Source organism: Doryrhamphus excisus, linkage group LG17 (genome assembly GCF_037039965.1).
Source record: "Doryrhamphus excisus strain RoL-2023G ecotype Guam linkage group LG17, RoL_Dexc_Guam_v1.1, whole genome shotgun sequence".
NCBI lineage: Eukaryota > Metazoa > Chordata > Actinopteri > Syngnathiformes > Syngnathidae > Doryrhamphus > Doryrhamphus excisus.
Window position 1 is genome coordinate 15037249 of NC_136373.1, and position 16280 is coordinate 15053528.

The 16280-nt window shown below is 40.2% G+C and overlaps 1 protein-coding gene across 2 annotated transcripts in view; it reads right to left on the bottom strand.

The window, feature by feature from the left end:
• The window catches only part of col14a1a (collagen, type XIV, alpha 1a), a 131085-nt gene that overhangs the window by 88842 nt on the left and 25963 nt on the right, over positions 1-16280 (bottom strand). For both annotated transcript variants that reach the window (XM_058084545.2, XM_058084544.2), the window contains one exon: positions 15181-15276. In XM_058084545.2, coding sequence (XP_057940528.2) covers positions 15181-15276 — 96 coding nt within the window. The remainder of the gene's footprint in view (positions 1-15180; positions 15277-16280) is intronic.

Sequence of the window (16280 nt, forward strand, 5' to 3'; positions counted from 1 at the left end):
TCGGTCTTCCTCTGTCTATGTCGACATCCATCCATCTTCTATTGATCTATTTCTAGATGCAACCCTAATATTTAGTAATATTTAGAAGTATATACAAACAACTTGATGACGACAAACAATAAAAAGAGAGAAAAAGGTTGGTATTGGTATCAGATTGGTATCTGTATTGGTCTTCTACTGTCTATGTCGACATCCATCCATCTTCTATTGATCTATTTCTAGATGCAACCCTAATATTTAGTAATATTTAGAAGTATATACATACAACTTGATGACGACAAACAATAAAAAGAGACAAAAAGGTTGGTATTGGTATCAGATTGGTATCTGTATCGGTCTTCTACTGTCTATGTCGACATCCATCCATCTTCTATTGATCTATTTCTAGATGCAACCCTAATATTTAGTAATATTTAGAAGTATATATATACAACTTGATGACGACAAACAATAAAAAGAGACAAAAAGGTTGGTATTGGTATCAGATTGGTATCTGTATCGGTCTTCTGCTGTCTATGTCAACATCCATCCATCTTCTATTGAACTATTTCTATTTGTCTATTGATCCTGACATGTAACAACAGTAAACAGTAATTTCCTGCACGTATGATCAAGCAAGGGGTGTCTATTAACCTTGTAATATAAGAGTACACTTATCACCATGGTTACATGAAAAATGAAAGTGGTTGTACGCTAAAAATTGGCTTTAGTAGGCTAGGGGTCTACATCGGAATTGAATGTAAAAAAGTAATTATGGGAGAAAAATGTATGCGGTGTATTCATATAAGACAACCAATGAGGTAATTTTACAAACAATAAATGTCAATAAATATAGAAATAATAAGAATAATAATATTTCAGCAATGTAACCAAAGTATAAATGAGTCACCCTCTTATACACACACACACACACACACACACACACACACAGGTACAGCAGAGACAGAAAATCAAAGCCCCGCATACACATAAATATGCACACAATGCTGTTCATGTCAGAGATTATCTGCTTCTACTGTGATTGGTGATGATACCTCTCATCTCTCCACACTGCCTGGCTCGAAAGCAACAGTCGGCTGGTCAAAGGTGCCTCTGCTTCCTCCAAGTCCCATCTGCCTGGGTTCTTCACCGCAACACCCCACCCCCCCTTCCCCCCTTTCCTCTTCATCTCCACTCTCATCTAACACCCTCCTACTGAAATTACAGATCCTGAGGAATAGTGTCTGGGAGCTCATTCATGACACACTGCTTGAAAAATGAAGAAGATATGGGACCCGGGGAGAAGGCAAAGGGACTTTTTAGAACAAATTTTGGCTGCCTGGCACCACCAATTAAATAAGCTGCCACAAATGCCAGTCAGGACTGTAATACATTATATACACGGTTTAGACTATGGGAAAATATATTCAATTGGGATGACAAATCAAGAAAACTAAGCAGTACAATGCAAGCATAGAATTCAAACTAATATGGTCTAGACCAGGGGTCTCAAACATGCGGACACTAGTTTGAGGCCCCCCGCCTTGATATGAAAGTTTAATGTTAGTGCAGCCCGCGCAAGTTTGATATGGATGCTGTATGGTATCATGTACCCAGAAAAAATTATTACCTTTGATTAATGATCATGTTAAAGGTTAAATAACTGTTAATAGTTATCCTCCCTATCTGTGTGGAAGTGGTAAGTTTTTGGCTATTTAAGTTTAAAGGAAATAACTTGAAGGCTACCGTTTAGGTGGCTAGCTCTCTAGTTTGTGAGTTAGCATGTGTCTCAAGACCCTGCAGTTGTGCAATATGTTGTAAATCGGGGGTCTCAAACACGCGGCCCGCGGGACCAAATGTGGCCCACAGGACACTAGTTTGAGGCCCCCCGCCTTGATATGAAAGTTTAATGTTAGTGCGGCCCGCGCAAGTTTGATATGGATGCTGTATGGTATCATGTACCCAGAAAAAAATATTACGTTTGATTTATGTTCATGTTAAAGGTTAAATAACTGTTAATAGTTATCCTCCCTATCCGTGTGGAAGTGGTAAGTTTTTGGCTATTTGAGTTTAAAGGAAATAACTTGAAGGCTACCGTTTAGGTCGCTAGCGCTCTAGTTTGCGAGTTAGCATGTGTCTCAAGACCCTGCAGTTGTGCAATGTGTTGTAAATCAGGGGTCTCAACCACGCGGCCCGCGGGGCCAAATGTGGCCCACATTTGTCTACCCACCAACTATATGTGGTTTCTTAAGTTTTTATTATTTGCCGTTTTATTATTATTATTATTATATTTATTTATTACTGATTGATTTTCTTTATTCTTGATTTGTTTATTTATTTTTCATCTTATTTTGTGTAGAAAAATAAAAATCAAGATATTTGAGAACAGTGGAATGTTTTATCAGAGCTTTTCTTGTAGAAAATCGGAACCAAAGCAAAGTTTATTCATTGTTTTTGTTTTTAATATATGCGTTTTTTTGGAAAACCTGATGCAACCCAGTCTCACCCAGACCCTAGCTCCAGTGTCCCCCAGGTAAATTGAGTTCGAGACCCCTGGTCTAGACTAACTTCTGTGAGTAGTTTCACTATCAACACTACAATTCATTGTGCAAATGAATCGTCCCATTGGGTAGGTTAAGGAAAAGAAGCAAAACCATTGAGCCCCCTTCTCCTTCACCTTCAACCATGCGTCGACTTGGAGTTGTTTATGGGTTAGTAGCTGCTAAACAATGAGTTTGGGTGAACTACATTTGAACCTTATTTGCATATAAGCTCATGATTAGCACAGGCGCTGCCATCACTGATCCTATTTGCATGCCAGTACACAAGTGCATGAGCATCATTCAAATGAGCATGCAAGCACATGGTTAAACACCTGGCGCAAGGGAGCGACCACAGTACGGAGCTATGGGAAACAGCATGTGGGTCTGGGGCAATTAACTCATACAGGAATTCTTCCTAAAACTGTGACAGCTGCAATGGAAGCTGGGGTTTTCTGCCAGCAACTTCAAGCAGAGTAAGACCAGTCATCACTAAAGATGATAACCATAGAGAGTTGGGAACACATGTATTGATGTCATAGTCTTATGGTCGCAGGGGTGCTGGAACCTATCCCAGCTGTCTTTGTGGCGAGAAGCGGGGTACACCCTGGACTGGTGGCCAGCCAATCAAAGGGCACATATAGACAAACAACCATTCACACTCACATTCATACCTATGGACAATTCGGAGTCGCTAATTAACCTAGCATGTTTTTGGAATGTGGGAGGAAACCGGAGGACCCGAACATGTCCGAACTATCTCAGTCTGGCCTCTCTGACTTTATCTCCAAGGTCTCCAATGTCCCTCTGATGTACTTGTTCCTGATCCTATCCATCCCGGTCACTCTCGATGAGAACCTCAGCATCCTCATCTCTACTACCTCCAGTTCTGCTTCCTGTCTTTTTCTCAGTGGCACTGTCTTTAGGCCAAACAACATGGCTGGTCTCACCACAAACTGAACTTTTAATCTGTGTTTATTGGTTATGCGAGATATCGCGATACAACACAAGTTTTTCAACAAATTGTGTACAGCATATACTGTATCCTTTATGCATGTTTTTAGGTGTACGGTGTATTTTAAAAGGATCAAGTATTCAAGAAAAAACAGCAGGATTGTGATCCAGTTATCCTTCCAAAAGCAACACAAATGCTATCCTATTGCAACCGTCTGCCACTGGATATTTCTCAATTCATACAGCAGTAGTTCTTTACCAGGTAATACTACCTTTTAGTTTTCAACAGGCTGAAAAAGTGTGTCCAACACAACCCTTAAAACTCATAAAACTGGTAAAACTTGCAAAGGTCTTAAACCACACTTGACTATTCCATTGAGTCTTTCAACGTTCTCGATTGTCTGGCTGTGTTTTCATTCTCAGCAAGCAGCCGTGATATATTGGTGACCTCTATTTAGTTAAGGATCAGACTGTGAGTGGGTTGGAATTTCTGTCTCGCTTTTGAGCTTTTATTCCCTCCCATTTCTATGATTGCATCATTGATGTGGTTGAAATTAATGTTTAGCGTTAACAGCGACAGGCGTGAATGTGGACAGTCCCTACATGACATCAACATTTGACTTCATCAATTTTTCATTCGTGTAAAACAACTTTATGCATTCAAATTCCCGCCATGAGCAGAATAATATACAGCAAAGATAATTGAAAACTGATCTTTTTCCTATCTAATGTGAAATTTTGTAATGTAATAAAAGTCCCATCTGTGAAACAATGTCGGGAATATTGCAATGTTTCACTGATATGATAACCTCTGTAATATTTTCTAAATTATGACTCAGCACAGTGGAAGAGTGGTATCCTGCCGCTCGTAAATCAGATGGCATAAGCCCCAGCTTCCCACCCGTAATCCTGTAAAAGATAAGAGAAAAATGGATGGTTGGAAACCAAGTGCCTTAAAATATGATGAAGCTCCATCCCATATCATCTGGTCATCAGTATATCTCGAGCAATTATTCTAAAAAAAAAAAAAAAAAAATGTTTATGTTTCTGCTCCTTCCCATCCAAACCCTCTGGCGGTAACAACCTGTTATTTTGTCTTGATCCCACTCGATCAAAGGGTCAAAAAAATCCCCTGGATTGGTTTAAAATCCCAGAATCTACTGTATATAAGAAATATATGCTGATTCAGGCAATAATCCAAAATTCCAAGCTATTTATTTAACCTTTATGTAACCTTCAGTTCCCCGATATCACAGAAACTACAAAAGAAGTTCTTCCAACAGCTCAGAAAGCAAGATTTTTTCTTTGTTTTTCTGTCAAGTTTATTAGACCCGCGTATTGCGACGTTTGCCATTTGCTCAGTGATCCTCGGAGCACCTCAATAAACTCTCGCCACTCATTGCTATTCAAGCAGGATCCTGTGGTGTGATTCAGTGGGTTGTACGGCATAATCCCACAGATGTATTTTCAACGTCTCGCAAGTGACCTTTTCTCTGCCTCTTGATCTTCAATCGATGGCCTTGTTCTCTTTCACCCGACTGAAAAGATGTCCTGACACCAACGTATAGGCGCCATACACTGAGAGGCTTTTCCTTAAACCTTCCTCTGTTTGCGTTTCATTGCTCTCGCCGTTTTGTTTGTCTTTCCTTAATCTCTGTGCCTTGTTGCCCTGATATTTGTTGAGCCGAGCTGGTTTCTATTTCGCAAGTGGGACCCTCAGATCATATCTACATGAACATATTGTAAAAAAAATTTGCTGTTCGGAAAATACTCAATTGTTGATTCTGCAAGAATGGAACATTTTGGCATAATGAACCTAACCCCAGCTTCACACTGAATCCGTCGCAGATTCCGTAAGATTGAAATCCCTGTTGTAGGCTCGCAGCTCCGTCTCCGGCGGCCGTACGGAACGATGGAAAGAATCCGTTTGGGGTCTAACTTTTTTTTCAGATGCCACAGATGCCGGAGTACACTCTGGTCAAGCTGTGGGTTTCCATAGCCGGAGAGGAGTGTGAGTTGCACTTGGCGGTAAACCGGACAGGATCAGGAACCGGATTCATTGTGAGTCCGGAGTCACAGTTGGTTGCGGTTGGTTCCGTTGTTGCCGCCGGAAGCACTCCGCAAGACAAAACCGAAATAATCCATTTGGGGGTCCAACTTTTTTTTTCGTACGCCGCAGTTTCTGCAGATGCCGCAGCACTTTCTGGTCAAGCTAACGGGATACCAACATTGAAGGATGTTACATTTGAGAACAGCTCCAGCTAAAGGGCTAATTTGCCTTGAGACGAAAACAACAACGAAACTGACAAAGTGACTGACAACGTGTGTGATGAAGGAATTATGAGGCTGTTAAATTCCAACGCTGAAGAAGACGAGGAGAATGAAGATGCCGATGAATAACTTTTCTGGAATTACTTTAATCTTAATCATTCATTCATTCATTCATTTTGCTGGAGCCTATCCCAGCTGTCTTTGGGCGAGAGGCGGGGAACACCCTGGATTGGTCGCCAGCCAATCACAGGGCACATATGGACAAACAACCATTCACACTCACATTCATACCTACGAACAATTTGGAGTCGCTAATTAACCTAGCATGTTTTTGGAATGTGGGAGGAAACCGGAGTACCCGGAGAAAACCAACGCATGCACGGGGAGAACATGAAAACTCTGCACAGAGATGGCCGAGGGTGGAATTTGGTCTCCTAGCTGTGAGGTCTGCGCGCTAGCCACTCGACCACTGTGCCGCCCCTAATCTTAATCATATTAATCATAATCACATTACACAACCTATTTACAAACAATTCGGGCGCTGCATATCAAAGTGGTTTTTTTTGGACTTGGGAGTGGGTTAAAAATAGGGGTCTGCCGATCCGATCTTCAGGATCAGGATGTGCAAGACTGTTAAAAAAATCGGATCAGATCGGAAGCCATAAAATGTGGATTGGGACATGCCTCGTAAAAAAAGTTCACCATTGAAAGAAGAACACTGAAAACCATCATTATTTTGAACCCACAACCTACACTGTCAAATGAATATCTTTGTGCAACAAAGGGCAAAAACCCTTTCCCGTTTCGCTATGCTACACTGCAGTTTTCACCACATGTATAATAGGATGAGAGAGGAGCGTTGCCCTCCTCTCTACTATCCCTGAAGCTTACAACCACAGCGCACACACACACAAAATGAACCCCAGGGACAGATGTAGTTAAAGTTGAACCGGCGGCCAATGAGATCCTGTTGACATTCACTGCACTGATAGTGAGAGATGTATTGGGAGAGTCCTCTTAAGTCCACCACCTCTACAAAGTCATGACCAGGGAGAACCTTTGTGTCGGACAACTTAAAGCTATCTTATTTGACTCTTGAAGGAGGTTAAGTTTTCACTGAGACTTTTTCGCAGTTTGTACACAACAACCACCCACAGTAAGATTGCATTCAATTCCACGTCTATTCATTTGAATGCTCATTAGGCTACTCAAACAGATTTAAGTTCACAGTGTGACTATTTCACGTCAAAGGGCAGAATGGAGCCCCGGGTGAGAAGGATGAAATGCAACTGAACCGAATACAAAGAAAGCACTCATGTTGGAAAACTCGTCTCCGTGTCCTCCACAACCGCACACTCATTCTCGATTCGTCTTGTTTCACTTAATGCTCTTTCCACATTGGCAAAGTGTGTTTAATACTTTAGATGTTGGCTCACGACTGTATGATTTCTTTTCAAAGCAGTGTTGTCCTCGCACACGTTCAATGTCCATTCAGAGTCTTGGGAGCAAATCGACCATCACTCATCACCTTGTGTGTAAGAGTGTGTGTGTGAGTGGTCTTTGCCAGACTTTTGTCCTTGTCTTCAATTAAGTAAGAGGGTTCACCACGAGGTTAAGCTAATTGTGTGACACTGCACTTATGTAGCTGTTCCCGTGGTGTCCACGCCACAGTTTGCAACTTGTGTTATGAAATCGTAAAGGGAAGAGGTCAATTAGAATGATTAGCGTCCACCTTGAGAAACATATTACAAATAAATCCATGCTAAAACTTGTCGCATTGACTACCTGCTAGTGATGGACAAAACATTTCTTAAATTAGTCCGGCTTTCCAAAACGTGTTGGTGGTAGTGGATTTTGTGATGCACTTTAAACTTTACAATCCTACCTCCACTCAATGTTCAGAGCGTTATTCGTTAGTGTAGAAATCCTGTGGGTTTCGAAAAGAGGATAAGGGAATCTTAAAGAACCAAATCATAAAATGAAAACCAGATTGTTTATTCCTGACAACAATACCTAATTCAGACATCCGGGCTTATCTGCAGTCCCTGTATGCCTACAAGTAAGCGGGTCTTATTACAGCGCAGCTCCAAAAAAGCACCCTTCCTTTCCTTAACCGGTGGCCAATGAGATCCTGTTGACATTCACTGCACTGATAGTGAGAGATGTATTGGAGAGTCCTCTAAGTCCCTCCCCCAGAGGACTCTAAGTGGGTTTCGAATAAAGGATAAGGGAATCCTAAAGAACCAAATCATGAAATGAGAACCAGATTGTTTATTCCTGACAACAATACCTGATACAGACGTCCGGGGTTATGTGCAGTCCCTGTATGCCTACAAGTAAGCGTGTCTTATTACAGCGTAGCTCCTTTTGTGGGTGGGTGTATAAGTATCTTTTGTCTGTATTTGTGAGACTATGTGTTTGCTTTTATCTTTAGCTAGCAAAATACCTTCAGTTAGCTCCAGTCATGACACATGAGATGCTTTTTTACATTGGAGTTGAACAACTACCGCGGTCCAAAAAGTCCAACCAGAAGCTGTAGTAATTCTACACATGATCAAACTTACTTAAGATTTGTCAGATCAAAACGTTATATTAGCGTTCAATTCACTCGTTCCTGAAGCTGCATTCTAAGCATCACGGGAACTTTCAGCCATAAATCAGCCACATTACTGTTTAAGCCACAGGGTTCAAAGCTTGAGAAAACAGTATTGGCTTATACACCAGCAGTAACGGTGTCAAGGTGACTTAACTCAAGTGCCATCTCCCTCATTATTGGAAAACTCCTTCAACCCAGAGCTTATATAAACGTTTTCCAAGTGGATGAATGCATTTAGTTGGTAAAAGAAACTGACTTTTAATCATTTTATTGTAGGAGTTATCAGTGTGAGGATGAAAATGGAAGCTGTAAGTGTTTAAAAAAATATTAAAATAGTTTTTCTTTTCATGAAATAATGTTTTTTTTTTTAATAATTTCATTGGCTACAGGGAAAACTGTTATGACTTCCCGTATCAATTCAATTTTGGCCTCAACAGGAGATCATCATCTGTTTAACTATTGGGAGCTACTGAACCACATCTGTTACACACACACACACACACCAAACACTGTTTGATCTCATACCGCACAGCTGTCCAAATAATAGCTATCACTTTTCAGGAAACATGGGTGAGGTCCAATTTCCAATCAAAATACATGACTGCCTAACACAAGTCTCAGTAATGGTTTTGTTCTTGCTTTAACACGCAAAACAAACATATTTATTGATGCGGCTGTATAGCATTCTTTCTGACTTTATTTTGGATGAGACACAAACCATCAACAAAAACTAAGACACAGGACACAAATCCACTGTAATACATACGTATGCCCACACTAAATGACACTTCGGTATTCAACTGATGGAGTGACAGTAACAAGAAACAAAGTGGTTTTTTTCTGCAAAGCAAATAAGTAACTTGGATGACGATTTGCTCGATAATCCATCCAGAGAAACGATGAGTGTATACCTCCCTAACATGGATATCCATTGATAACATGGATAAATCCCTTAACAGCGTACAACTCTATAATATATTCATTCATAATATAAATACATGGCGGTGAAACAGCACGAGAGCGCAGCACTCACATGTCACTGCGGAACATGAAAGAACACCTTCGGCTAATCTGCATCATCAGCGCCACAGTACACAAAACCTCGGTGCCACACAACGCATCCATCGACTCTATTGACGCACAGCGGCATACTGTTATAAACACAGAGAGATGTGAGAAACGACACTAATGAAGGTCACTTCTGCAGCATCGGAAGGGTTTTGATGAAAGCGGTTGTAAGGAAATGCTTACATTTCGAGGATGAGGACGAAAATGATCACTGATTTTTCTTTTTCTATTTTGTGCATTTGAACAGATCGTCATGTGAGCAAATTTAAATTGCGGCGGATCCTCCAAAGATGAAAACAATCAGACACAGGTTGACCTGTAGCAATGAAACACTGAAGCTGTAGAGTTCTATGAAGGGCTGTTAAATATTACAGTTTTTAATCGTATTAATCACGTTTGTCATATTAATTAATCATGATTAATCCCCATTTTAAACTATGAAATGTGCCTGTTTTTTGTTGAAAGAAAAAATATATACTGTATTGTTTTTTAATAGCAGCAAAATATTTGAATCACACTTTAACCATGTTATTATGAGCGATGAGGGGATGTGTTCATAGATACAAGTTTTTAATCCTATTAATCACAGTTGTCATATTAATTAATCATGATTAATTACCATTTCAAACTATGAAACATGCCTGTTTTTTTACTCTATTTTGTTGAAAGAAAAACATATACTGTATATTTCTACTGTATAGTTCTATGTATTAACAGCTCCAAATTGACTGAAAATGTAAATAAAAAAATATCGAACATGTCGGAAAACCTATTTAAGAAACGCTACTGTTTTTTTAAAAGCAGCAAAACATTTGAATCACACTTTAACCATGTTATTGTGAGCAATGAGGGGATGCGTTCAAAGATACGAGTTTTTAATCGTATTAATCACGGTTGTCATATTAATTAATCATGATTAATCACCATTTCAAACTATGAAACATGCCTGTTTTTACTCCATTTTGTTGAAAGAAAAATATATACTGTATATTTCTATGTATTAACAGCTCTAAATTGACTGAAAATGTAAATAAATATCAAACATGTCAGAAAACCTATTTAACAAACACTATTTTTTAGTTTTTTTAATAGCAGCAAAACATTTGAATCACACTTTAACCATGTTATTATGAGCAATGAGGGGATGCGTTCAAAGACACCCTGTCATTTAAGTTGAATTCAGGAGTTATTAAATCAGCATACTACTTATTCTTTTTCTTTGTATTTCTGTTTATTTTGACCACACACACATAATAAAGACATTGTTGTGATTGTTGGGAGTGTCCATGAATGCATCTCACGGTCAAGTGACAGGGTTGTTCCGAGGACGAATTCGCGAGGGACGTGTCTGTGAGTTCCTGATACATATGCAGTGTTGGAATCGCATTGCTGTTGATGGGTTCAGGTCAGAATCAAATTCTAAAAGCGAGTCAGACTATGAGTGACTGTGAGGACGCTACACTGTGCCTTCATCTGGCATCATAGCAGAGAGGCCTGGCTTGCCATGAGGTACGTATAAGCATGAATTACTCTAAAGAATTCAAAGTAATTAATGAAATAAATTAGTTACTACCAGTAAGTCACTATTTTTGACAGCCCCTAAATAAAACTAAAATGAAGTAAAACCAGCCACCATTCAGGATAGCTTAATAAGGTTACTGTCATCTAGTGGAATTATATAGCTATAGCAAGAATGCCAAAGTGTGGCCCGCAGGACACTAGTTTGAGGCCCCCGCCTTGATATGAAAGTTTAATGTTAGTGCGGCCCGCGCAAGTTTGATATGGATGCTGTATGGTATCATGTACCCGGAAAAAATTATTACGCTTGATTAATGTTCATGTTAAAGGTTAAATAGCTGTTAATAGTTATCCTCCCTATCCGTGTGGAAGTGGTAAGTTTTTGGCTATTTAAGTTTAAAGGAAATAACTTGAAGGCTACCGTTTAGGTCGCTAGCTCTCTAGTTTGCGAGTTAGCATGTGTCTCAAGACCCTGCAGTTGCGCAATGTGTTGTAAATCGGTGGTCTCAAACATGCGGCCCGCGGGCCCAAATGTGTTCCGCCGGACACTAGTTTGAGGCCCCCCGCCTTGATATGAAAGTTTAATGTTAGTGCGGCCCACGCAAGTTTGATATGGATGCTGTATGGTATCATGTACCCGGAAAAAATTATTACGCTTGATTAATGTTCATGTTAAAGGTTAAATAGCTGTTAATAGTTATCCTCCCTATCCGTGTGGAAGTGGTAAGTTTTTGGCTATTTAAGTTTAAAGGAAATAACTTGAAGGCTACCGTTTAGGTCGCTAGCTCTCTAGTTTGCGAGTTAGCATGTGTCTCAAGACCCTGCAGTTGCGCAATGTGTTGTAAATCGGTGGTCTCAAACATGCGGCCCGCGGGCCCAAATGTGTTCCGCCGGACACTAGTTTGAGGCCCCCCGCCTTGATATGAAAGTTTAATGTTAGTGCGGCCCACGCAAGTTTGATATGGATGCTGTATGGTATCATGTACCCAGAAAAAATGATTACGTTTGATTAATGTTCATGTTAAAGGTTAAATAACTGTTAATAGTTATCCTCCCTATCCGTGTGGAAGTGGTACGTTTTTGGCTATTTAAGTTTAAAGGAAATAACTTGAAGGCTACCGTTTAGGTCGCTAGCTCTCTAGTTTGCGAGTTAGCATGTGTCTCAAGACCCTGCAGTTGCGCAATGTGTTGTAAATCGGTGGTCTCAAACATGCGGCCCGCGGGCCCAAATGTGTTCCGCCGGACACTAGTTTGAGGCCCCCCGCCTTGATATGAAAGTTTAATGTTAGTGTGGCCCACGCAAGTTTGATATGGATGCTGTATGGTATCATGTACTCGGAAAAATTTATTACGTTTGATTAATGTTCATGTTAAAGGTTAAATAGCTGTTAATAGTTATCCTCCCTATCCGTGTGGAAGTGGTAAGTTTTTGGCTATTTAAGTTTAAAGGAAATAACTTGAAGGCTACCGTTTAGGTCGCTAGCTCTCTAGTTTGCGAGTTAGCATGTGTCTCAAGACCCTGCAGTTGCACAATATGTTGTAAATAAAAAGAGTATAAATGTGACTATAGTCGTGTTTTGTCATGTCTACAGGGCTCTAATAATGCTTTGTTAATATAGCTATAGCAAGAATGCCAAAGTGTTTCATGTCATTACGATTTATGCAAAATTATTATGGACCTGCCAGCAAAGCACAGTCCATCCTATTGTTCCTCATATTCCTCATATGCCCACAAAAACGGGTTATTTATAGGTTATTTAGTTTATATTAGCATCTGTGGGTCAATACAAGGCAATTACTTCCATCTTTTTTTAATACACAACTGGAAATGCTATTCACATTATAAACAAAAAAACTCCTGTTCCTCCTTCAGGGGTGTATATTTTCTTCTACCTTTTCACACCTTATGATAAATGATACATTTAGTGTTTTTAGCGCAAAAAAAAAAACGGAATACTCAGCCAGCCTAAAGCAAGTGTGCTTAAAAGAAAAACATACTACCAGAATGGAATTCCCTTTTTGTCAAACTTCTCCTCCAGCCTTTCACACTTCAGGCAAAAAAATGCAGAAGTAAGTGTTTTGCCAAAAAAATGACTTTGAAAGCATTCATGTTCTATAAGTAGCAATTGAAAGCATTCCAACTTCAGCCACAAGCATTGTTGATGTCTTAAAGTAGGAAACACATAAACACTAAGGAAACTCTTACAGAAGAGCAGTTAAGAAATGAAAAAAAAACTGAGATGGAGATAAACTGCTATTTTCATTTTGCTGAAAGGAAAACTGCACTTTATTTTGGAATCTTGCCTATAATCCACAATGACACGAACACACTTTCACTCTCTATTTCTTTTTTCCTGCGTTCTAAAGATATAAAAACTGATAAAAAGAGACAACTCATTACTGCACGTAATGCAGTTTTATGGTTTTATAACCATGTTGTGACCATGTAGAACATGTACATTCATGATAAGATATAATACTTAAATTATTTTTGCCGTATTGAACATGTACACCTAGCAGATATTTTCACATGAACTTGCATAGCATCCCCATCAGTAGTGTAGTACATCAACGGTAACTTATCCACCCCGTGAATCCAGTTCTGGTTTGATTTCCGTGATTTGAACAGTTCCGTTTAGTTGACGGGGTCATTTAAGTAAGGAGGTTCTTCTTCTTTCTCTTTCGGCTTTTCCCTTATGGGGTCGCCACAGCCAATTAATCTCCTCCATCCAATCCCAACCATCTCAGTCTGGCCTCCCTGATGAGATCTCCAAGGCTTCTAACATGTAATGTTAAATTCGTAAACTCGTTCCTGATCCTATCCATCCTGGTCACTCCCAATATGAACCTCAGCATCCTCATCTCTGCTACCTCCAGTTCTGCTTCCTGTCTTTTCCTCAGTGGCACTGTCTCTAGATCAAACAACATGGCTGATCTCACCACAGTTTTCATTTTAGCTGAAACTCTGAAAATCTTCTCTTCTATCACTCTTCATCACGCCTGACAATTTTCTCCACCCGTTCCATCCTGCCTGCACACACCTCATCACCTCCTTTCCACAATTACCATTGTTGTGAAACGTTGACACCCAAGTACTTCAAATTCTCCACCTTCTGTATCTCTTCTCCCTGTAACCTCACTCTTCCACTTGGCTTTTCAAAACAATATGGGTTTAAATTTCAAAAATCATAAAAATGTGTCCTCTGAAAAAAGGAATCAGACCTCACAAATTACCGCTGTGGAACACACACGTAAACAAGATGGCCACGGTAGAAAAAGAAGATACAAGGTCTTGACACTGCAGTTCACGCAGCAAATGTTGCCATTGTTGACTAAACATACAATATATTCGAGGAAAAAGCAAGGAAAAGTATTTTAAATTTTCAAACAATTTCAATACAATACGTCATTCATTCATTTTCTACCGCTTTTTCGCGGGGTACACCCTGGACTGGTGGCCAGCCAATCACAGGGCACATATAGACAAACAACCATTCACACTCACATTCATACCTATGGACAATTTGGAGTCACCAATTAACCTAGCATGTTTTTTGGAATGTGGGAGGAAACCGGAATACCCAGAGAAAACCCACGCATGCACGGGGAGAACATGCAAACTCCACACAGAGATGGCCGAGGATGGAATTGAACCCTGGTCTCCTAGCTGTGACGTCTGTGCGCTAACCACTCTTCCGCCGTGCCGCCCTACAATACTTCAATAATTTCAATAAATATGCACAAGATACGTCTCCCAGCACAATGTCATGCTACGATTCCTTTGTTGTCTCACATTTCACAGAATTTGGAAACAAGGCATTTCATAGTTTACTATTTTAAAGCTGTCAGTTCAAATAAAATCCCGGTTTGAAGTTAAAAAGCCAGACAGTCTTGTCTGGGTCAAGGTCGAGTTCTTAGAAAAACCGCAAAGACAAGACGATCGTTGACAGAGCTGTGTACACAGCTTAGTGAATGATTTACCAACACAGCACACTCATTTCCTGTGTCGGTGTGCACATTAAAAAAGGTGGCCATTTGTCGTCAAGACTCAGCATGGAGGTAGAAATCACAATCACATTCAGCTGGACAAGGAAATTGTTTTTTTTTTTTTTCCGGCCTTAATAGATGGGCCCGACAGCTGTTTTTGCCGCTTCAATTCATCACCATTTATTTTTTTTATTCATCTGAGCGCCGCATTACCCCTGCATGTGGCCCCCTGATCCTCCTGGAAAACCGTGTGGGCATTTATCTTACCTCCGGAGATCTCATTGACGTCTTCAGGAAGACCGAACGCATCAGTCAGGCGCTGCGGCTCGTTTTTGACTCCTCCATCGCCGTTGCCTGTCTCAGCTGGTGCACATTGAACACAACACAGAGACACAAATACCGTATCACAATAGATTACACGCTGAAGAGGATGCTGTAGACCAGGGGTCTCAAACACGCGGCCCGCAGAACACTAATTTGAGGCCCCTGCCTTGATATGAAAGTTTAATGTTAGTGCGGCCCCGCGCAAGTTTGATATGGATGCTGTATGGTATCATGTACCCAGAAAAAAATATTACGTTTGATTAATGTTCATGTTTAAGGTTAAATAACTGTTAATAGTTATCCTCCCTATCCGTGTGGAAGTGGTAAGTTTTTGGCGATTTAAGTTTAAAGGAAATAACTTGAAGGCTACCGTTTAGGTCGCTAGCTCTCTAGTTTGCGAGTTAGCATGTGTCTCAAGACCCTGCAATTGCGCAATATGTTGTAAATCATGGGTCTCAAACACGTGGCCCGCAGAACACTAATTTGAGGCCCCTGTCTTGATATGAAAGTTTAATGATAGTGCGGCCCACGCAAGTTTGATATGGATGCTGTATGGTATCATGTACCCAGAAAAAAATATTACGTTTGATTAATGTTCATGTTAAAGGTTAAATAACTGTTAATAGTTATCCTCTCTATCCGTGTGGAAGTGGTAAGTTTTTGGCTTTTTAAGTTTAAAGGAAATAACTTGAAGGCTACCATTTAGGTCGCTAGCTCTCTAGTTTGCGAGTTAGCATGTGTCTCAAGACCGTGCAGTTGCGCAATATGTTGTAAATCAGGGGTCTCAAACACGTTGCCCGCAGGACACTAGTTTGAGGCCCCCCGCCTTGATATGAAAGTTTAATGATAGTGCGGCCCCGCGCAAGTTTGATATGGATGCTGTATGGTATCATGTACCCAGAAAAAATGATTACGTTTGATTAATGTTCATGTTAAAGGTTAAATAACTGTTAATAGTTATCCTCCTTATCCGTGTGGAAGTGGTAAGTTTTTGGCTATTTAAGTTTAAAGGAAATAACTACCATTTAGGTCGCTAGCGCTCT